This window comes from Salarias fasciatus, chromosome 12, assembly GCF_902148845.1.
Source record: "Salarias fasciatus chromosome 12, fSalaFa1.1, whole genome shotgun sequence".
NCBI lineage: Eukaryota > Metazoa > Chordata > Actinopteri > Blenniiformes > Blenniidae > Salarias > Salarias fasciatus.
The window spans coordinates 21,099,713-21,122,634 of NC_043756.1; the positions used below are offsets into that span (position 1 = coordinate 21,099,713).

The following is a 22,922-nucleotide window of genomic DNA, read 5'->3' on the forward strand; positions in this document are numbered from 1 at the left end:
TTATATGACCTCAGCCATCATGGTGGCGGCGCCACCGATGGCTTGGCTCAGTACCGACACGTGGAAGTGGACTTTCTCCCAGTCGCTGTCCAGTCCTGAGGATTCGGCGGTGGCGAAGGCATCAGCCAAGCCCGGGAACGTGGCAACGCTAGAGCTTCTCGAGGCCCAGATGACGTGCCTGTGTGACACAGACGGACGTAACGAGAGACAGGGTTCACCATGAGGCAGGCAGTCACTGATAACCACGACAAGACGCAACAGGAAGTAGACAGTGGAAAGTCAGAGAGGAACCAGGAACATGTGAATGACTCATTCTACACATATTTACTGTCATTTATGTTACTCTTGTTTTTATCCTTGTTATGTTTGTTTTATTTGTATTGTCTGTATCTTTCATTGATTTATCAAATCAATCAAACTTGATTTATATTGCACTTTTCTTATTAAAATGTGTGAACTGCGTACTTTTTCATTTTAAGGGCTTTACAAATAAAGTCGCTTGTTTGCTTTTTCCCTAAATAAAATTTTCAGGCGTCTGTATTAGAGTGCTTATTTTAAGCCAGAATATCTGTCATTTCTAATTCTTACACTGTTGAAACTGACTTTTTAACTATGAAAGGACAACTTACAGTAAAAGCGTCAAACAGTAACAGTTATCCATACTGACTATTTAAGTAACATCATAAATAGTTTTTTCCCCATCTCAAATAATTAACTAATTCCAAGGTGAAAATCTAAAGTGAAAATCTTTTTTTTTTTTAAATGTTAACAAATGAATTATTATAGTTTTGAATAAGTTTGACAAAAAAAAGAGATGAAACAATGAATATGAAAAGAAATCGTAGTCTCGGGTGTGGAACTTATTGACCGTATCAAGTATCATTGATCATCACTGATGTCAATAATTGTGTCAAGTTGCCACCCTCCTTGATTTCACTTTGAAGATACTTTTGGTTGCTCAACACAAAGATGAGGGAATAAATACCCTAAACAAGAACTAATAGGACAGCAGGTTTCATTTTCAGCATTTTCAGCAGACTCCTGGTATCGCCATCTTCTCACCTGTATCCATATTTTTCAGGAAAGGCTTGCGGGTTCAGGAAAGCTCTGTCCATTAACATGAGCTGGTCATTGATCTCCCGGACTTTCAGCGGACTAAGAGGAAAGAGACAGAGACGGGCATGATTAAGGAATGGTCAAGATTTGTGCAAGCATGCAGATTGTGAACACTAACGTTTCTTTGGCCAGGTCTGAGCTGTGGATCAACTGGTCCAAATGCTTGGCTGCAGTGCGGAAGCTGCTGACTGCCTGTTTTAATGGCTCTGAAACACAAAACACATCATTTCATCTTCTCTCTGAAGATTCCATCTCCTCTAATCAACTTGTGAGCCAGTCTTTTTATAGCAGAAGCTCTCATGAATACAGGAAGTCAGAAAGTGCTTCATCAGTAAAGAGGTGAGAGTAGTTATTATAGTTATGTCCACACCACCCTCGTCATTACTGTTTAATAAATCATTTGAACTTCTTGTACTCAGATGAGACATAAATGTCTTGTCTTGTCTAGTCTTGTGTTTACCCATAGAGATGTTTCTTTCTTGAAGCTTGTTCTGGAATTGGTCCACTGCAGTGTTGAGGTAGGCCTCCAGACTCTCAGCGTAGTCACTACAGTTCAGCGGCAGCACCAGGCTGTCGGCCAGGCGCAACAGGATGTTCCCGGCTGTCCTGCAGACGGTCTGGTGGCCGTAAAACCCTGAAAGTAAGGGACTTCTGTGAGGTTACATTCAACACTTTTCAGTTATCAACTTCAACAACAGGAAGACAAACAGAGGAAGACGAGCGCCGCTTACCGGGATCAATGAAGTTGGCGGCATAGTGAAAGGTGTCATACGCTGTGTGGTACGCTGGGTAAATCCTGGCATTCGTTTTAGACTGTGTGAGGAGGAACATCAATATGAGAGGCGTGATTTAAATTGTAAAATGTTCTCATATTCTCAGGCATTATTGCAGTTGACAATGAGCACAGAGGCAACTATCGTAATTAATAGTGTTTTCATTCAAGAGGTTTTTCATTACCCTGTCATATGTGTATGAAAGATCCATGGCAGCGATTCCCAGGTAATGAACAAAAGCAGCATAATCGCTTCCTGCGCCTGTCAGAAACCCCACTCTGTGGAAGGGAGACACAACACATGTAGCAAATTTCACTGTGAGAGGGGGAAGTGATCGAGCGGGCAGTTCTGTGGAGAATGCATACAGTTTAATCAACTCAGTTTGCAGAGTAAATATCATTACAAGCACAGATTGTACAACCCGGACATACAAAATATGACTTTAATTTCCAAATTGACAGTCATACACGATATATTGCTTGCTAATATAAGACCGAGACACTCATGGTTTTACCTGATAGTCAATAGATTTTCATTTGTCCGAGATTAATGTGCCTTGTTATTTTTTTTTTTTTTTGTTATTTCTTATGTGTAAGATTGTCAGTCTATATGTGTTTGTTCTCTGATAGACCACAAACATGCTCACAGTCAACTCTGGAACAATCACTTCAAGAAAAGTAAGAGATGTCTTCACCTTTACACAGTCACACTGTACAGGGTTTGCAGAATTATTAGGCAAATAAGTATTTTGACCACATCATCCTCTTTATCCATGTGTTCCTACTCCAAGCTGTACAGGCCTGAAAGCCAACTACCGATTAAGCATGTCAGGTGATGTGCATCTCTGTAATGAGAAGGGGTGTGGTCTAATGAAATCAACACCCTACATCAGGTGTGCATAATCATTAGACAGCTTCCTTTCCTTTGGCAAAATGGGTCAGAAGAGAGATTTGACAGACTCCATAAAGTAAAAAATAATGAAATGTCTTGCACAGGGATGCAACACTCTTAAAATTGCCAAGTTTTTGAGGCGTGGTCATCAAACAATCAAGCGTTTCATTCAAAATAGTCAACAGGGTCGCAAGAAGTGTCTTGAAAAAACAAGGTGCAAAATAACTGCCCATGAACTGAGGAAAATCGAGCGTGAAGCTGCCAAGATGCTATTTGCCACCGGTTTTGCCATATCTCAGAGCTGCAACATCACTGGAGTGCCAAGAAGCACAAGGTGCAATACTCAGGGACACGGCCAAGGTGAGGAAGGCTGAAAAACGACCACCACTGAGCAAGACACACAAGAAAAAACGACAACACCTGGCCAACAAATATAAGACTGATTTCTCTAAGGTTTTATGGACTGATGAAATGAGAGTGAGTCTTGATGGGCCAGATGGATGGGCCTGTGGCTGAGAGCTCCACTCAGACGCCAGCAAGGTGGCGGTGGGGTACTGGTATGGGCTGGTATCATCAAAGATGAGCTTGTGGGACCTTTTCGGGTTGAGGATGGAGTCAAGCTCAATTCCCAGTCCTACTGCCAGTTTCTGGAAGACAAGTTCTTCATGTAGTGGCACAGGAAGAAGTCAGTATCGTTCAAGAAAAACATGATTTTCATGCAGAGCAATGCTCCATCACACGCATCCAAGTACTCCACTGCGTGGCTGGCCAGAAAAGGTCTAAAAGAAGAAAAAATAATGACATGGCCTCCTTGTTCATCAGATCTGAACCCCATAGAGAACCTGTGGTCCCGCATCAGATGTGAGATATACAGGGAGGAAAAACAGTCCACCTCTCTGAACAGTGTCTGGGAGGCTGCGGTTGCTGCTGCGCCCAATGTTGGTCGTCAACAGATCAAGACACTGACAGGATCTATGGATGGCAGGCTTCCGAGTTTCCTCGCAAAGAAAGGTGGCTATGTTGGTCACAGATTTGTTTTTGTTTTGGTTTTGAACACCAGAAATGTATAGTTGTAAATTTTGAGTTGTTATATTGGTTTCATGGGTGAAAATCTCTGCGGCTGGCAAGAGCTGCTGGTCAGTTCTCTGTCCTCCTGCTGCTGGACTTGTCTGCTGCCTTTGACACCGTGAACCATCAAATCCTCCTCTCCTCACTCTCTGACCTTGGCATCTCAGGTTCCGTCCTGTTGTGGTTCAAGTCCTACCTCACAGGCAGATCTTTCAGAGTTTCATGGCGAGGGGAGGTGTCAAGGTCACATGGCCTATCGACAGGGGTCCCTCAGGGGTCGGTGCTTGGCCCCTTACTCTTCTCTCTGTACACCACTTCTCTTGTTGCAGTGATTCGCTCCCATGGCTTCCCTATCACTGTTATGCTGACGACACTCAGCTCTTCCTCTCTTTTCCACCTGACGACACCACAGTCTCAGCTCGAATATCAGCATGTCTGGCTGATATCTCCACCTGGATGAAGGAACGCCACCTTCAGCTAAATCCGTCTAAGACTGAACTCATGGTCTTTCCAGCTTGTCCAGCCTCAGATCAGTGTCCAACTTCACTCGAGCCTACTTGTGCCCACAAACTCAGCCAGAAACCTGGGTGTCATGATTGATGACCAGCTGACCTTTAAGGTTCAGGTGGCCTCAGTTTCTCGGTCTTGTCGTTATGCCTTCTACAACATCAGGAAGATCAGACCCTTCCTGACCCAACAGGCCACACAGCTTCTGGTTCAGGCTCTCGTGATATCACGCATTGACTACTGCAACTCTCTTCTGGCGGGTCTCCCTGCATGTACAGTCAAACCTCTACAGATGATCCAGAATGCAGCAGCACGTCTGATCTTCAACCAGCCCAAAAGAGCTCATGTCACTCCTCTGTTCATCTCCCTTCATTGGCTTCCAGTTGCAGCCAGGATCAAATTCAAATCTCTCCTCCTGGCTTACAAAACGCTTACAAGAACGGCTCTGGCCTACCTGGACTCCCTGATCCAGGTCGACTCTCCTTCACGCCCTCTTCGCCCTCTTCGCTCTGCATGTGAGAGACGTCTGGTGCTTCCAGCCCAGCATGGCTCTAAATCTCTTGCCAGACTCTTCTCCTCTGTTGTTCCCAAATGGTGGAACGAACTACCTAATTCGGTGCGTTCCGCCGAGTCTTTTTACTTTCAAGAGACAATTGAAGACTCAATTGTTCAGAGAACACCTAGGGTCTTAATCCGACCCCATGTTCGGGGAAGAATAGATCAGGTGTTCTAAAACCCAGCACTTATGTACCACTGACTAAGTTGACACAAACAAAAAAAGGGGGGGGGGGGTAGTGGCTCCTCTTCTGCAACTTGATGGCAACTCCCTTGACCAATCGCACTTGCGCACTTGAAGCAATTGAAGCATTTACTAATGGTTTCTTTCTTTCTTATGTCTATATTCTTGCTTGTGTTGTACGTCGCTTTGGACAAAAGCGTCTGCTAAATGAAATTGTAGAATTGTAGAATTGTAGAAAATAAGTGAAATACATTTGTTTACTGTTAAGTTGCCTAATAATTATGCACATTAATAGTCACCCGCACACACAGATATCCTCCTAAGATACTTAAACTAAAAAAGCCCCACTCCAACTTACAAAAATATTCAGCTTTGATATTTATGAGTCTTTTTTGTTCATTGAGAACACAGTTGTTGTTCAATAATAAAATGAATCCTCAAAAATACAACTTGCCTAATAATTCTGCACACCCTGTATACACATATTTATCAGGCTGTTCAGGACAAAAACTCTAAAGTGGTCACATTCAACAGTTTTTTTTAATACTAGTATGAGAGCTATACCCTTCAAGAGGTAAAAACTTTTTTTGTGACTTCATCATGTGAGAGTTGTTGCTGGAGCTCATCACCTGGGAATGACTCCATGCGTCGGGCTGGTTCTGTTGGTGAAAAGTTTCCAGTTTTCGTACACAGACAGAGAGCCCTGTCCAGGTGCATCCACCTGGAGAACAAACAAATCCATGTCAAAAACTGCCGATGTTCTCATCAACCGATGTGAGCCAGTGTAAGCGTACCTGTTGTGCGGCTTTGAATATGACGCTCTGCAGTGACGGCATGGCTGAAGCTGTGAGTGTAGCATTTGCTGACAGGCAGGAGACAAAGAAAGTTTTGTATCAGCGTTGCTTTCAACCTCTGAGCTGATCCAAAGTGAGCAAACACAACCATCATCAATAAATATTCTTACTGCATGGAAACTAAAATAATATATTTAATATCTTTCAAGCTTTTTCTTATGGTGCTTGCGCTAATCCATATTAGTCTAAAAAACCACAGGAGGCTGCTTACCAAAGACCGCTATGTCCACGTTTATGTAAGCCACGGTGCGTTCACTGAGCTTGGTGTAGTATTGCTGAAGAAGACATAAGATCACAGTCAGTGCACCGATATGTGTGTTGCTGGATCAGGCTGTTGGTTTGGAGGAATTACTCATGGCACACTAATGGACAACTGAGATATGGTTGACAGCAAAACCGCCATTGTAAATCACCTCTGTGTATTCAACAGAGCCGATAAGGCCATACTCCTCCGCTCCCCAGCTTCCAAAGATAATGGACCTGCGAGGCCTCCATTTACCTGCCACAGAGAGGTCAGTCCTTCATCCAGCATAGAAACACAACAAAGAAATGACCACACTATCCTCACCATCCTTCACCATCTTGCCCAGAATCCTGGACAGCTCCAGCATGACAGACGTCCCGCTGCTCGGGTCGATGGCGCCGTGGACCCAGCTGTCCCTGTGGTTCCCGTAGATCACATACCTGTCTGTAGAGACACACACACACTTTAGCAAGCTGAAAGTGTTTATAATGAATTGATGGTTTGGACTCCCTCACCTGGTTCAACACTTCCTCTGATTATTCCCATCACATTGGAGGAGTTTCTCACCTCCGCGAAATTAAAGATGTCCAAACTGACATCACTGCAACACAAGATAAGACTTCTCTCAATCACGTTGCAACAAAGACAAGACAAAAACTTCTCACTGCAGCAGGATGTGGTCGAAAATACATTGAGAAAGTAAAGAGAGAAGTCAGTTTAGAAGTAAAAAAAAAAAAACAATGCAAAGAATTTGATTGAAGCAAAAAATAGCATTATTTAACATTCTGTCTTTCTTTAAATAATGACCATCTGTAAATATGTCACAGGCAAGGTGCTCAATTGCTGAAATGTAGAGAGATTTGTTTTGTTTAGTGTGACTTTAAGCATCAAATTTCTCAACTTGTTTTGTCGAGGTTTTTTTTTTTTTAGGAGAGAAATTTTTGAATTATTTTGTATTGGTGAATGATCGACACAGTTACTTCAGCACACACACTCATCTATAAGTCTATGCTGCAATTTCAACAATTAACTGGAAATCAACCAATGTCCGTGAATTCTGCATGACCCTGCAACTCTGTTAAATTTGGGTGATCACAACTTCCAGGAGAGACTGATCTATTGAGAAGCTGTGATTTACACAGTTTGGTTCCTCAGCGCTGAAGGCAACAGCTTCTTTAATTGTGTTTCTTTGTCTTCTACTGATAACTATGAACGGAAAATAGGTTTCTGTAAATATTAAATACAAGATGCCTTGTTCCAGAGATGTCACCAGGTCTTAACAGAGGACTTCATACTTATTTGTGGATCAACTCGTACCTGCTGTTGAAAACTGAAGTGCTTTTGAATCCTGGGCCTCCGAAGTTGTACGTACAATTGAAGGAGCCCTGCCAGGAATCTGGAGCTCGTTCACCGCCCAACTCACTGAAAGGACGGCACGAAAACAGGAAAGTTAGTTGGAAGCCTTCAATAGATATCTATTCCAAAAGCAGCATTATTGGCTCACAAACCAGATTAATCTATAGGCATCCTCAAATCCGATGGGCTGAGTGGGGATGGGAGGGAGCCCTTTAATATCCTCAGGTTTGATTCTGTAGGTTTCCTCTACAAAAACACAACAATTGTCCTCAATAATTCAAAGAAAATCCAAACAATTAATTATAAATATAAATTATAATATAAATTATAAATAAATTTAAATCACAGCCAGTCATGAAGAGGTTAAGGCGTACCCAGAGCAGCCAGGTAAGGTGTGAGCTGGTCTCCGAAGTTAGTTTTATAACTTCCTCTCTCCACACCCGTGGGTGGCATGTACCAGGAGTGAGGATACGTCTCATTGGCGTCCGACATGCGGCCATCATTGATGTCCTTAGGTTCCGTGTAGACAAGCACCCCGATGACTCCGTAGGGCGCGGCATTAATTGCCTGGGTGAGATACACACGCTTGATTATGACCTTGTGTATTAAAAACTTATGTCTTCATCTTTTCAATGAGCTCTGAGCCACAAAACTTTTCACATCGAAGCAAACATTTTTTTAACCTTCTCGACTGCTGAGCTCCTTGCATGAGGATAACAGTGAGTCCACGTTTAAAAACATGGCTTTTCATAGATGTAGACACAAAAATGTGAGGAATAAAAGAAACCCACCTGCCGCACAACATGCACGACACTAGCTTGAGACTCACATTCACCAGTTAAATTTGAGAATTCTTAGCTGTTGCATCGAGATGTACAACTGTGACACAAATAAGAACTGTTGACAACGTTTCTGTTCAGTCCAACAAACATTATGGTCATTGGACAGCCTTCGTAAGTTGGTAATTAAGATAAGATAACATAAGATCTACTTTTATTGTCTCTGTGGGGATTTTTTTTTCCTGAAGTCTACACTGTAAACCCTGAAACCCTTTTTAGCACACCGAACTCAAAACTTTCTGTGGAACACATTATATAAGACTTTGTAAGTGATGCTGCTAAAACCTTTACGTAACAACTTCAAAGTTTGAAGTCTTAACAACGTCACTGAAACATTATTGTTTAATCTGTTACCCAGAAAGTTTAGAGCTGGGTGAGCTTGTCACAGTTTACAGTGCGGTTGTTCAACAGTTTGATGGAACAAATATTTTATAGTGAAGGATTACAACAAATTCAACAGCAGTATCTGCTCAGATTTATTGGTATGCAGTAAATACCTTTCTTATTTACACCTTTATTGTGTAAAAGACCTGTGAAGTTAAATCCGACCCCTGGGACTGTGGCCAGGATAATGCTCCTATTCATATTATTCAAGTTGGCTGAAGTGCTAATTTAGATCATATCTAATCAGCAGAAATATATAAAAAAACAACAACATGCTTCTTTTACTTTTACTTTTGTCTTTCGTAGTGGTCTGTTTTTGCTCCGTAAAGGAACTTGTTTCTGATATAAACGGGTAACTTCTTTCAGTGGAGAAGGTTGACGATTTGTGAATTCTATATCGATGTACTGGATCCGTAATAAAGGAATCAAGAAATTTACATACAGAGGTCAAAAAACAAAAAGAGACTTTTACAAAGTTATATGTTAGTGTTCTTTTTTGGGATTTTTTTTTTTAAACTTCTCGCTTCCATTTTGTTCTGTAAACGAATGGATTACATTTAACTGATCATAAACTCAAACACTAAAATATTCCACATCTCTCTCTTTTTTCTTTTTCCAGATTTCTATCGACCCCCAAACACAGCAGAGAAGCAGCAGTGACTCACTTTCGCTTGCCTCGCTGCTCCACCATATTTGGTGATGGCAATGGTTCCTCTGAGGTCCACAGTTTGATTCAGTAACTGATAGTCGCTCGGTTTCCCTTGATTGGCATAAACCAGCTTCCCCTAAAACAGGAAGAGAGATCAACACTGTCAGCAGCAGAAAGTAAAAAAAAAAACACATGTGATTGAGATTCCCCCAGTTCTCTCTCTTCAGTTTACGATTGCAGATGACACAGGTGTTGTTATTTTATGTTATTCTATACTGCTGCTTTTGCTGTCACGTGAACTTTATGATGGCATCTCTTTCACAATCCAGATGAGCACACGCAGTTTTAGAGCTTTTTTTTGTCTATTCATTGTCATTCATTGAGTAACACCCATCATCTGCAATGCAATCACGATAAGGCATTCAAAAGGTTTTGACCTTTGACAGTCATAACTAACAATAACAGTTTTTTAAGACCCGTGTGACTGCAGTCGAAGTGAAAAATTAAACATCAAGTCTGTAGTTTTATAACAATCAAGTGAATCAGTCTGGAAGGACATATGGAGAAAGGTGCGATCTGGCTTCTATTTTTGTTTTTCTACCTACTGTAATGAAAAAAAAAAATCTTCTGAGGCATCTTTAATGTTTTTCCCTTCCCTCTCTTCATCTGCATGACAGGAAAGCTCCTACACTTAGCCAGTCAGGTTAGAGTTAAGACCATCATGTGTTTTTTTTTTTGTTTTTTTTTTTGTCTCAGTTAATAACTTTGCATCATTTGAGAACAGGAAGTGTCAGAAACACAGCAGCCTTTAAGAAATATGTGCACAAATGTGCAATAAAATACAATATGGATGCCATTATTTTTATCATTATCAGTAAAATGTTGCCAGTTAAAGTTCAATAGAAGCTCGTACCTTTGCGTGTCCTGCAGGGGAGAATGCACCAAATGGTTGAACCACCTGAGGATCCTCTTGCTCTGGGAAATAAGCTTTCTCCCTCTCTCTGACGGTGAATAACACGTCATCAGATGGGTTCACTGGTAGATCGATAATGAGGATTGAGAAGATATAAAAATGTTGTCAGACCTCATGGAATTTACTGCAGATAAAAGTTGCACGTCTCTGTGGGAGTACCCCAAAAAATATAAAGTTGCTTTCAGTTTCCATTCATTATCTACCGCTTCTCCCTTTCAGGGTCGCGGGTGGCTGGAGCCAATCCCAGCTGCTATGGACGAAGGCTGGGTACACCCTGGACGGGTCTCCAGTCTGTCGCAGGGCTGACATATATACAGAAATACAACCATTCACGCACACATTCATACCGAGGGGCAATTTAGGATGACCAATTACCTGACATGATGCGGCTAAGCCGTTTTTAAATGTGCTCTATAAATAAAGCTGACTTGACTTGACTTGACTTGACATGCATGTTTTTGGACTGTGGGAGGAAGCCGGAGTACCCTGAGAGAACATGCAAACTCCACACAGAAAGGCCTGAGCCCCGGCTGGTATTTGAACCCAGGACCTTCTTGCTGTGAGGCACAAGCACGAACCACCGTGTGGCCCCAATGCTTTCGGTTTTCTTTGGACATATTAAATGTAAAGTTGTCATATAGCAGAGATTGGATTTGATGTAACATTCATTTAAAGATAGGTGTTTCTGTACTTTTGTCTTTTAAAAATAATCCTGCTTAATTCCTTAATGCCTCACTGAAGCACTTTTGGTAAATTAAATTCTGGACCCATATTATAGTAATTGAACCCTGAAAGAGGCGTTCAATGCGCTCAACCCAGAATTCACTGATTCTGATCCAAGAGTCAAATAAATTTCTATTTCAAACTTCAGGAATGAACAAAAAATAGAGGATTGCTTCTCCGTCCCCAACAGCATGACTCACCGACAGTGACTTTATTGGGTTCATCAGCTTTGGGGAAAGACAGGTAAACCTGGTACTCTTCTCTCCAGGCCTGATCCAGACCACTGTCAGGGTCCTGCCATCTCTGCAGTATGAACTGAACAGTCTCTTCGTCTCCAGGGGAGGTGGCCATGTGCGGAACTTTGGTCAGCTCCCTGTCCAGGAAGAGAAAGATGAATGTAAACAACTATCATGAGCTTGCTTGTAAATCCTTCAAGGCTGTGAGTGATACAAAGGTTTTATGGTGCTAAACTTCTTGTTTCATGTTGTAAAAATGTCATTGCATGAAAGAAGAGTGATTGAAATGAGTCAAACACATTTTAATTCATGGGCCTCAAACTGCCAAATATAACCTCAAGTTGGCTTGATTTCGAAAAAAAAAAAAAATCTTAACTTATAATATTGTCAACTTAAAATTAGTCTATTTAAAAGGTATCTTCTTCTGAACACCATCAACCTGAAAATAAAATGGAGTTTTGCAAAACAGTAACAGTCCAGTTTTAACATTATGCCATTTTCATGATTTCTCCTCGTGCAAAAAACACAGTTCTGTGTCTAAAAATCACTTTCCCTCCAATATTTTATCTTTTCTTGCCAATGACTTTGAGGTTGATTTATCTGCAGATACACCAATAGGTCTGTCTTCCACAGTCCTTCAAAGTAATCCTATATGAAGTCACAAACTTCACAGACCAAAGGATTTATCCAGCCTTTAGGATGCAGGTTCGATCAAACTCACTCATAAAGTCACTCTGCCACTAATGATCTTTAGCAGTGCATCACTGATCCCAACTACAAGCCCTGTCAGTTCAGCTACCAATATATTAATGTCATTATTCAACGACTGACCTCAGGTTTTCCTCAATCTCATTGCGATCCACCTCTCGGATGAAATCTTCAATGAGCTTCTCGTCCACATCCTTCACTACGTCGTTCACCCAGGATGGGCCCGAGCTGCTGTTCTTGGTGATGCCAAAGTGACCGATCAGGATACCAATGACCAGACTCAGCACGGCAGCGCCGCACACAAGCCCAATTAACACCGGTTTATTCATCTTGCTTAAAAAACATGCGATGGGCCAGATGTATGTCTCAACCTGATGTGAGGAGAAATTGCACAGCCGCAGCTGCTTTTGTAAGATGCAGTAGTTTAATCATTAATTTTTGAACTTGTGGACTTTATCCTTTTGTGTAATTACGGGGAATGGTGAAATTGCATATTCAGCAAAAATTTATATCTGAATATCTATTTTGGGTTTGTTTTAAGGATGGCACAGTTTTAAAAGAGATTTGTGTGAAAAGACTGTCTTTTTTTCACAAAATAAGTCACACAAAGGAGAAAACAGTATAAAGATCTGACATGGACTAATAGATAAAAACTTGACAGTTTATTTGTGAAAAACAGTTAAAACAAATTTTCACTGAAAACTGACCCAAACGTCACATTACTTGTTTGTTTTCTCCACCAAATGAGAGAAGTCATAGACAGAATCAATTGAGGCCCAAAAGGGGGAACATGTTGAATTTTAATAAAGAAAATATTCAATATATTTCATGATTGTTTAGTTTATTTCCAAGCCTTTTGCAATACTTTTTTTTCTTTCTGAACTGGCATATTGTTTAGTTTTCATTTTACGTCCTTTAAGTCACACAGTTTTATTATTCAATGAAATATGTGAGTAGTGAAATATAAGATCGGCACAGTGCTTGGTGCTCTCGCCTCACAGCAAGGAGGTCTGGGTTCAAATGCCAACTGGGGCCTTCCTGTGTGGAGTGTGCTCATGGGTTTTCTCCCATAGCCCAAAAACATGTCCTGTGGGTCCCTGAGCAAAATCCTCGCCTCGTCCTCAATGCAGTACTGTGTGGCTGCCGACCAACTCAATTTGATCCAGCGGGACTTTAAAAACAACTATAGCCACACTAAAGTGCTGTACTTAAACTCACATAAAAACATAAAGTGCAAGATAAAGAGCAATCAACACAATGATAAAAACATCAGTCTCAAGCTGGGTTAAAAGTCAAGGAATAAAAATGAGTTCAAGATTGCTTTTAAAAATGGACAGCAAGGGGGCCTTTCTGATGTCCAGTGGTCACTCATCTCATGGCTTCAGGGCAGCAACAGAAAAGTTTCTGTAACTTCCCTCTGAGCTTCTGCTTGAGCTGACCTGAAGCACCCAGCAGGACTCCGCTGGCTATAACCACACTCCAACATGCAGGGCTGCAGTAATCCAGCTGAGATGTAATTATCGCATGAAAAACTCTTTCATAGTGCTGTTGAGCAATAATATGTTTAATGTTTGCCAACTTAACCACCATGCTTATCTGTGAGTCGAGTAATGACAATAACAATTAAAAAAAACAGTCCATTTTCAAACCTAATTTTAAAACTATTGGCCTCAGGGAGGCGCGGTATTTAAGATTAGGGGAGGAAAGTTTGTGTATATTTTAAAGAATAAAGTCTGCGAGTAGCGAGTACAACCCACACGTGTGGTTTCTGACTCACAATTCATTCTTGCCCACAGTCCAAACAAAAATGTGTGGCATTAATTGGTGAGTATACAACTCCCCAAAACTGTGTCTGTTGATCCCACTTTTCAACAGAAGGATGAAGGATGATTCTTGGTACTGAATCTTAGATGTATGGAAAGCTTTTCCTTTTGTATGGTTCTGCAAGAAAGTCCTCTCACTGCCTAAAATACTGAGGAATGACTGCATGTATCACCAAGAGTTCTTCCAGTCGTTCCAATAGCAGGCTGTCCATGAAGTCAGAAGACCAATAAACATATAAATCCAAGTCTAAAAAGATTCTGAGCTGTCTGCCAGTGAGATCACCCTCAGCTGTGACACCATTCAAATGATGGCTGGATGCAGTCGGTGAAAATGTCAGCGTGAAGAACAATCGAGACCATAAAGAGTCCATCTTTTGGAGGGGGGAGCCGCAGCAGCGGCTACAAATAGATCGAAACTCGCCCACCTCCTTTATCCACCAGCCCACACAACCTGCATAAACCTGTGGGCAGGTTGTGATTTCCAAAAGCTAGACGAGTCTGATTGGCAGAAACATTACAATCAGGCCAAATGTTGGTGACCTTTCTCCCCAACATGCAGGAGTCTTTACAATTAAAACAGTTCTGTTTTAGATTCTGGGAAGTGTCTTATGATTTGCTGTACAATGCAAATCTAAACTTGTCAGAGCAGGGAAGCCTGTGGGCCCCCCTTGCTTGATCTGTTTACCTCCTCTCTCCCATGAGACATGCTCCTGAGAACCGGGCCTGGAAAACGTTGCCCAGCTCTTTTTGTAACAGTCATCAATGTGTGTGTATGTATGAGCTCATGATGACTTGGTACTGAAGCGTTTTTCTGACCCCCAGTGGAAAAAAATAATACTGTGGTTTCTGCAAGAGTGGCTCACCTGGGCAAGTAGTTTTCCAGTCATCAGCACCATCTTTGATTCTTGTTACTATCACACTAAACTCTTGTTTACCGGGAGAGGAGCACCTCATTAATCTTGCTCGAACTCAGTCCTCCAGACAACATGAAAGATGTCTGGCAGCCTTTGAAAACATTGCCACCCTGTTGACTTACCTTTAAAGTTCTTATTTCTGCCTGTTAGTAGAACAATTTTTTCAAATGGCTTCTCTGTGGCTGCTGTTGAATTTCCTACAATGAACTGATGCAATTTTAGTGGAATGAAATGCATGACATCCTTACCGATGGTGACTGATCTCATGCAGTCTAAACTGCTAGTGAGAGTCGAGCATCTTCATCCCATTTACCTCACATCTTCCCTACAGTGTCCAGTTCATTCATTTATCCACCATAAGTAAATTCACACTGCATTGATCACATGCATTGATTTGAACTTTTATTTTGTCTGTGTTGACATATTAGTATATTTTATAAGACTGTCTGACCAGTTCAGACAAGATTCCATTTCATTCTCTTAAATAAATGTGAAAACTTAATTTTTTCTCTTGATTTGGGTGGTGTGTTGTGATCGAGAGGTGACGGTGGCTCCTGAAGCAGATCAGTCGAGCACCACTGATTTAAAAAAAATACATGAAAAAGTTCGTAACACCACAGCTATGAAACTACAACAGGTACGGTTGGCACTTTATTAAAAAAGCTGCTTTGTATTTAAATATCTCCATCCTCTGGTGAACAGTCTCCACATGCACCAGAGATTATTCCTGCCTTGTCTTGCTCTTCATCAGTGTTTATATGACCTCAGCCATCATGGTGGCGGCGCCACCGATGGCTTGGCTCAGCACCGACACGTGGAAGTGGACTTTCTCCCAGTCGCTGTCCAGTCCTGAGGATTCGGCGGTGGCGAAGGCATCAGCCAATCCCGGGAACGTGGCAACGCCAGAGCTTCTCGAGGCCCAGATGACGTGCCTGTGTGACACAGACGGACGTAACGAGAGACAGGGTTCACCATGAGGCAGGCAGTCACTGATAACCACGACAAGACGCAACAAGAAGTAGACAGTGGAAAGTCAGGGAGGAACCAGGAACATGTGAATGACTCATTCTACACAGATTTACTGTCTTTTGTCTTATGTTACCCTTGTTTTTATCCTTTTTAATTATTTGTGTTTAATTTGTATTGTCTGTATTCTTTATTGATTTATCTAATCAATCAATCAAACTTTATTTATATAGCACTTCTCATATTAAAATGTGTGAACTGCGTACTTTTTCATTTTAAGGGCTTTATAAATAAAGTTGCTTGTTTGCCCCCCCCCCCCCCCAATAAAATTTTCAGGCATCTGTATTAGAGTACTTATTTCAAACCAAATATCTGTCCTTTCTACTTCTTACACTGTTAAAACTGACTTGTTCCTTGTTTTTCATTATGATAATACAGCTTACAGTAAAAGTGTCAAACAGTAACACTTATCCATACTGACTATTGAAGTAACATCATAAATAGTTTTTATCTCAAATAAATAACTAATTCCAAGGTGAAAATCTCAAGTGAAAATCTTTTTTTTTTAACGTTTATATGTTTTTATGATTTATATTAATAATACCCACCCAGGTCGTTTTCTTAAAATGTTTTAGTTTCTGACTGAGATCTAATAAAGGCTGAATAATGAGTAATGTAACTGATAATGATTTAGCTGCTTTATCCACACTGACAAAATCTAAAATTAAAGAACTATGTGCATAAACATGAATCATTTTATGAGTTTCAGCGTGTTTTTTTTTTAATTCTTATTCAGTAGTAAAGAGTAAAGAAGCCGAATCAATACTTTAACTGTATGTGAAAACTTTTGCTACCACTGCAAAGGGTCAAATTATTTTCTTGTCACTTTGTCGTTTTTCATCATGTCACCCAGCACAAAACATGTTAACAAATGAATCATTATAGTTTTGAATAATTTAGACAAAAAAAAAAAGAAAGATATGAAACAATGAATATGAAAACAATTGTAGTCTCAGGTGTGGAACTTATTGACCACATCAAGTGTCAGTGATGATCATCATCACTGATGTCAATCATTGTGTCAACAGGACAGCAGGTTTCATTTCAGAAGAGGCAGAGCGCTGGTCTCAGTACAGAGGGGGCGGAGCATTCTCGATGGGCCCTGATGATAGTAATTTTATCATTCAAACAATCCCTCACGCTACCATCAAACAACACACTAATGCTCATTTTTATTGAGCCAAGCAAACCTCTATGCCTCAGAGAGCAGAATAAAGTCACAAACCAGTTCACAAACTTGTTCTGAAGAACAAATACACACACACACACACACACACACACACACACACACACACACACACACACACACACACACAGTCTTGTATTTCTATCCTTGTGGGGACCTTCCATTGACTCCCATTCATGTCTAGCCCCTAACCCTGACCCTTACCCTAACCCTAACCCACACCACAACAAAGCCTAACCCTAAAGAAATGTTTATGCACTTTTACTTTTTTCAGTAACAACAACATGATCAAGAAAACACTGTTTCTCCTACTTAGGACCGGAAAAAGGTCCCCACAAGGCACGTCGTTCCACGTTTTGCTATCCTTGTGGGGACACTTGGCCCCGACAAGGATAGAAATACAAGAACACACACACACACACACACACACACACACACACACACACACACACACACACACACACACACACACACACACACACACACACAAACACACACAACTGCAGCCTGACAGCTGTCAATCTCAGAGCGTCCGCTGTCCATGGTGCTGAAAACGCAGATAAAAAGTCACTGGCTAAATCTGTACCATCTTTGATACAGCTTAAATATAAAATGAACACAGCTGGTCTACAATTACACAATCTATTCAGATAGATATAGACACAGCTATCTTTATCTTTTGGAATTAGAGAAAAAAATAGAGTCTGCGGTCTCTTATAGTTGAGAGCAACTCAAGGCACATTCAAATAGGCAGGTAAATGGACTACACTTGTATAGCGCTTTTTACCCTGCATGACAGAGCCCAAAGCACTTTACACTGCAATATCACATTAACCCTTTCACACCATACTAGGTGGTAGTAAGCTACTACTGTAGCCACAGCTGCCCTGGGGCAGACTGACGGAAGCGAGGCTGCCAATCTGCATCATTGGCCCCTCCAACCACCACCAACCATTCACTCTCACACTACATTCACACTTAGGCGAGGTGGGTGAAGTGTCTTGCCCAAGGACACAACGACAGTTTTACACCTGCGGAAGCGGGGATCAAACCGCCAACCTTCCGGTTATAAGACTACCTGCTCGACCAACTGAGCTACTGTCGCCCCGAGGTGTTTAAGACCACAGCATTCTGATAAAGATAATATTTTTGAAGGTTTCACTGACTCACCAGTGGCTCCGATGTTAGGTTTTGGGTAGTACTGCTAGCGGCTAGCATAGTGTTTAGCTGTTTAATTTCCCTCCAAAGAGTTCAGATCAAGTGCAAAGAAAAAACTCGTTCATGCCGCACAGCCAATCAGCGCTGGCTTACAGCTCTGATGCATTCATGGACAGTCGTAATATAGGAATTGGCAAATTGGAGCCCACAATCATATGCGTGTACCTTCTCGCACACACTGCACATTTTATTATAATAATTTATTTACGAGTAATTATGAACACATCACACAAAACGGGGCCCTATGACCTTGTGGACCCTGGGGCGACCGCCCCCTTGCCCCCACTCTGGCTCCGCTACAGATGTTCAGCATTAACTGACTCCTGGTATCGCCATCTTCTCACCTGAATCCATATTTTTGAGGAAAGGCTTGCGGGTTCAGGAAAGCTCTGTCCATTAACATGAGCTGGTCATTGATCTTCCGGACTGTCAGCGGACTAGGAGGAAAGAGACAGAGACAGGTTTTGTGGGGTCGTATGTGCAACGATCAAAATTTGTGCAAACATGCAGATTGTGAACACTAACGTTTCTTTGGCCAGGTCTGAGCTGTGAATCAACTGGTCCAAATGCTTGGCTGCAGTGCGGAAGCTGCTGACTGCCTGTTTTAATGGCTCTGAAACACAAAACACATCATTTCATCTTCTCTCTGAAGATTCCATCTCCTCTAATCAACTTGTGAGCCAGTCTTTTTATGGCAGAAGCTCTCATGAATACAGGAAGTCAGAAAGTGCTTCATCAGTAAAGAGGTCACTTTACCTCTACAAACCTTCTCTTACCCACAATGCCTCAACATATGCAATCTCCACAGTCAATTCAAAAGTCATGCGCCTTTATTAAATGACTTATTATGAACAATGCTTAAAACTGGGTAAATACTTCTTTTACTTCTTCCAATGATGAGTCGACATAAGAGACGCAACAAGAACAGAGAGGGGAATTCATGTACATGTTAGAATATTGGGAAAAAGAAGCATAAACATGTATTTTTGAACTTTCAAAATTAAGCATAATGTAATGAGAAAGTGAAAATGGTCTTTTCTGTCCTCACATTTGTTATTATTCAAGATGGCACAGTGACAGTAGTTATTATAGTTACGTCCACACCACCGTCGTCATTGCTTTTTAATAAATCATTTGAACTTCTTATAGTTAGATGAGACATAAATGTCTTGTCTTGTCTAGTCTTGTGTTTACCCATAGAGATGTTTCTTTCTTGAAGCTTGTTCTGGAATTGGTCCACTGCAGTGTTGAGGTAGGCCTCCAGACTCTCAGCGTAGTCACTACAGTTCAGCGGCAGCACCAGGCTGTCGGCCAGGCGCAACAGGATGTTCCCGGCTGTCCTGCCGACGGCCTGGTGGCCGTAAAACCCTGAAAGTAAGGGACTTCTGTGAGGTTACATTCAACACTTTTCAGTTGTCAACTTCAACAACAGGAAGACAAACAGAAGAAGACGAGCGCCGCTTACCGGGATCAATGAAGTTGGCGGCATAGTGAAAGGTGTCGTACGCTGTGTGGTACGCTGGGTAAATCCTGGCATTCGTTTTAGACTGTGTGAGGAGGAACATCAATATGAGAGGCGTGATTTAAATTGTAAAATGTTCTCATATTCTCAGGCATTATTGCAGTTGACAATGAGCACAGAGGCAACTATCGTCCAAAGAGCAATGGAATTAGTAGTGTTTTCATTCAAGAGGTTTTCATTACCCTGTCATACGTGTATGAAAGATCAATGGAAGCGATTCCCAGGTAATGAACAAAAGCAGCATAATCGCTTCCTGCGCCTGACAGAAACCCCACTCTGTGGAAGGGAGACACAACACATGCAGCACATTTTAACTGTGAGAGGGGGAAGTGATCGAGCAGGCAGTTCTGTGGAGAATGCATACAGTTTAATCGACTCAGTTTGCAGAGTAAATCGCATTACAGCCACACATTGTACAACCCGGACATACAAAATCTGACATTTGTTTCTAAATTGACAGTCATACACTATATATTGCTTGCTAATATAATACCTGGACACTCATGGTTTTTCCTGATAGTCAATAGATTTTCATTTGTCCGAGATTAATGTGCTTTGTTATTTATTTTTTTCTCTTCTGTCTTAAGACTGTCAGTCTATGTGTGTTTGTTCTCTGATGGACCGCAAACATGCTCACAGTCACTTCAAAAAAATTAAGAGATGTCTTCAGCTGTACACAGCCACACTGTATACACATAATTATCAGGCTGTTCAGTGCAAAAACTCTAAAGTGGTCACATTCAACAGTTTTTTTAATACTAGTATGAGAGCTATACCCTTCATGAGGTAAAAGCTTTTTCTGTTACTTCATCATGTGAGAGTTGTTGCTGGAGCTCATCACCTGGGAATGACTCCATGCGTCGGGCTGGTTCTGTTGGTGAAAAGTTTCCAGTTTTCGTACACAGACAGAGAGTCCCGTCCAGGTGCATCCACCTGGAGAACAAACAAATCCATGTCACAAACTGCCGACGTTCTCATCAAACGATGTGAGCCAGTGTGTAAGCGTACCTGTTGTGCGGCTTTGAATATGACGCTCTGCAGTGACGGCATGGCTGAAGCTGTGAGTGTAGCATTTGCTGACAGGCAGGAGACAAAGAAAGTTTTGTATCAGCGTTGCTTTCAACCTCTGAGCTGATCCAAAGTGAGCAAACACAACCATCATCAATAAATATTCTTACTGCATGGAAACTAAAATAATGTCTTTAATGTCTTTCAAGCTTTTTCTTATGGTGCTTGTGCTAATCCATATTAGTCTAAAAAACCACAGGAGGCTGCTTACCAAAGACCGCTATGTCCACGTTTATGTAAGCCACGGTGCGTTCACTGAGCTTGGTGTAGTATTGCTGAAGAAGACATAAGATCACAGTCAGTGCACCGATATGTGTGTTGCTGGATCAGGCTGTTGGTTTGGAGGAATTACTCATGGCACACTAATGGACAACTGAGATATGGTTTACAGCGAAACTGCCATTGTAAATCACCTCTGTGTATTCAGCAGAGCCGATAAGGCCAAACTCCTCCGCTCCCCAGCTTCCAAAGATAATGGACCTGCGAGGCCTCCATTTACCTGCCACAGAGAGGTCAGTCCTTCATCCAGCATAGAAACACAACAAAGAAATGATCACACTATCCTCACCATCCTTCACCATCTTGCCCAGAATCCTGGACAGCTCCAGCATGACAGACGTCCCGCTGCTCGGGTCGATGGCGCCGTGGACCCAGCTGTCCCTGTGGTTCCCGTAGATCACATACCTGTCTGTAGACACACACACACACTTTAGCAAGCTGAAGGTCTTTATAATGAATTGCTGGTTTGGACTCCCTCACCTGGTTCAACACTTCCTCTGATTATTCCCATCACATTGGAGGAGTTTCTCACCTCCGCGAAATTAAAGATGTCCAAACTTACATCACTGCAACACAAGTTCAGACTTCTCTCAATCACGTTGCAACAAAGACGAGACAAAAACTTCCCACTGCAGCAGGATGTGGTAGAAAATACATTGAGAAAGTAAAAAGAGAAGTCAGTTTAGAAGTAAAAAAAAACAATGCAACGAATTTGATAGAAGCGAAAAATAGCATTATGTAACATTCTTTCCTTCTTTAAATAATGACCAACTGTAAATATGTCGGAGACAAGGTGCTCAATTGCTGAAATGTGGAGACATTTTTTTGTTTGAGGTTAAGCATCAAATGATTCAACTTCATTTCTAGAGGTTTTATTTTAGGAAATCATTTTGTATTGGTGAATGATGAATGGAAAGGAGGTTTCTGTTAACATGAAATACAATATATCATCTTCCAGAGATGTCACCAGGTCTTAACAGAGGACTTTATACTTATTTGTGGATCAACATGTACCTGCTATTGAAAACTGAAGTGCTTTTGAATCCTGGGCCTCCGAAGTTGTACGTGCAATTGAAGGAGCCCTGCCAGGCAGCTGGAGCTGGTTCACCTCCCAACTCACTGAAAGGACGGCAGGAAAACAGGAAAGTTAGTTGGAAGCCTTCAATAGATATCTATTCCAAAAGCAGCATTATTGGCTCACAAACCAGATTAATCTATAGGCATCCTCAAATCCGATGGGCTGAGTGGGGATGGGAGGGACCCCTGTAACATCCTCAGGTTTGATTCTGTAGGTCTCCTCTACAAAAACACAACAATTGTCCTCAATAATTTAAAGAAAATCCAAATATTAAAATCACAGCCAGTCATAAAGAGGTTAACGCGTACCCAGAGCAGCCAGGTAAGGTGTGAGCGGGTCTCCAAAGTTAGTTGCATAACTTCCTCTCTCCACACCCGTGGGTGGCATGTACCAGGAGTGAGGATACGTCTCATTGGCGTCCGACATGCGGCCATCATTGATGTCCTTAGGTTCCGTGTAGACAAGCACCCCGATGACTCCGTAGGGCACACCATTAATTGCCTGGGTGAGATACACACGTTTGATTATCACCTTGTGTGGTAAAAACTTACGTCTTCATCTTTTCATTGAACTCTGAGCCATAAAACCTTTCACATAGAAGCAAACATTTTTTTAACCTTCTCGACTGCTGAGCTCCTTGCATGAGGATAACAGTGAGTCCACGTTTAAAAACATGGCTTTTCATAGATGTAGACACAAAAATGTGAGGAATAAAAGAAACCCACCTGCTGCACAACATGCACGACAC

General features: G+C 41.7%; 3 protein-coding genes across 3 annotated transcripts in view; 1 reads left to right on the forward strand and 2 right to left on the reverse strand.

Moving 5' to 3' along the window:
- Positions 1-12,389, reverse strand: LOC115398561 (aminopeptidase NAALADL1-like). Its single transcript, XM_030105393.1, has 19 exons — positions 12,184-12,389; positions 11,317-11,489; positions 10,334-10,455; positions 9,437-9,556; positions 7,923-8,115; positions 7,701-7,794; positions 7,510-7,614; positions 6,708-6,793; positions 6,517-6,636; positions 6,362-6,447; positions 6,160-6,223; positions 5,889-5,956; positions 5,724-5,815; positions 2,074-2,167; positions 1,848-1,929; positions 1,577-1,750; positions 1,235-1,322; positions 1,063-1,155; positions 1-178 (listed from the first exon to the last, which is right to left on the reverse strand). The coding sequence occupies exons 1-19, from the start codon at positions 12,387-12,389 to the stop codon at positions 1-3; spliced, it is 2,238 nt and encodes a 745-aa protein (XP_029961253.1).
- LOC115397794 (protein transport protein Sec24C) overlaps positions 12,190-22,922 on the forward strand; it is a 25,480-nt gene continuing 14,747 nt past the window's right edge. The window contains exon 1 of the mRNA XM_030104256.1: positions 12,190-12,200. The gene's annotated coding sequence lies outside the window, so the exon portion shown is untranslated. The remainder of the gene's footprint in view (positions 12,201-22,922) is intronic.
- LOC115398562 (aminopeptidase NAALADL1-like) overlaps positions 15,552-22,922 on the reverse strand; it is a 10,758-nt gene continuing 3,387 nt past the window's right edge. Inside the window, exons 5-19 of the mRNA XM_030105394.1 lie at positions 22,483-22,675; positions 22,302-22,395; positions 22,111-22,215; positions 21,577-21,662; positions 21,386-21,505; positions 21,231-21,316; positions 21,029-21,092; positions 20,758-20,825; positions 20,591-20,682; positions 19,932-20,025; positions 19,693-19,774; positions 19,422-19,595; positions 18,753-18,840; positions 18,572-18,664; positions 15,552-15,729 (exon numbers count right to left, since the gene is read on the reverse strand). Of these exons, the coding sequence (XP_029961254.1) occupies positions 15,552-15,729; positions 18,572-18,664; positions 18,753-18,840; positions 19,422-19,595; positions 19,693-19,774; positions 19,932-20,025; positions 20,591-20,682; positions 20,758-20,825; positions 21,029-21,092; positions 21,231-21,316; positions 21,386-21,505; positions 21,577-21,662; positions 22,111-22,215; positions 22,302-22,395; positions 22,483-22,675 (1,617 nt within the window). The remainder of the gene's footprint in view (positions 15,730-18,571; positions 18,665-18,752; positions 18,841-19,421; positions 19,596-19,692; positions 19,775-19,931; positions 20,026-20,590; positions 20,683-20,757; positions 20,826-21,028; positions 21,093-21,230; positions 21,317-21,385; positions 21,506-21,576; positions 21,663-22,110; positions 22,216-22,301; positions 22,396-22,482; positions 22,676-22,922) is intronic.

Bases quoted from the DNA above. Each gene is read 5' to 3' on its own strand.
- LOC115398561 (XM_030105393.1), bottom strand. From the start codon at position 12,389: ATGAATAAACCGGTGTTAATTGGGCTTGTGTGCGGCGCTGCCGTGCTG. The intron at 1,156-1,234 runs GTTAGTGTTCAC...CTTTCCTCTTAG, and splicing joins TCAGACCTGGCCAAAGAAAC to TCCGCTGAAAGTCCGGGAGA. The intron at 179-1,062 runs GTGAGAAGATGG...TGTGTCACACAG, and splicing joins CCTGAAAAATATGGATACAG to GCACGTCATCTGGGCCTCGA.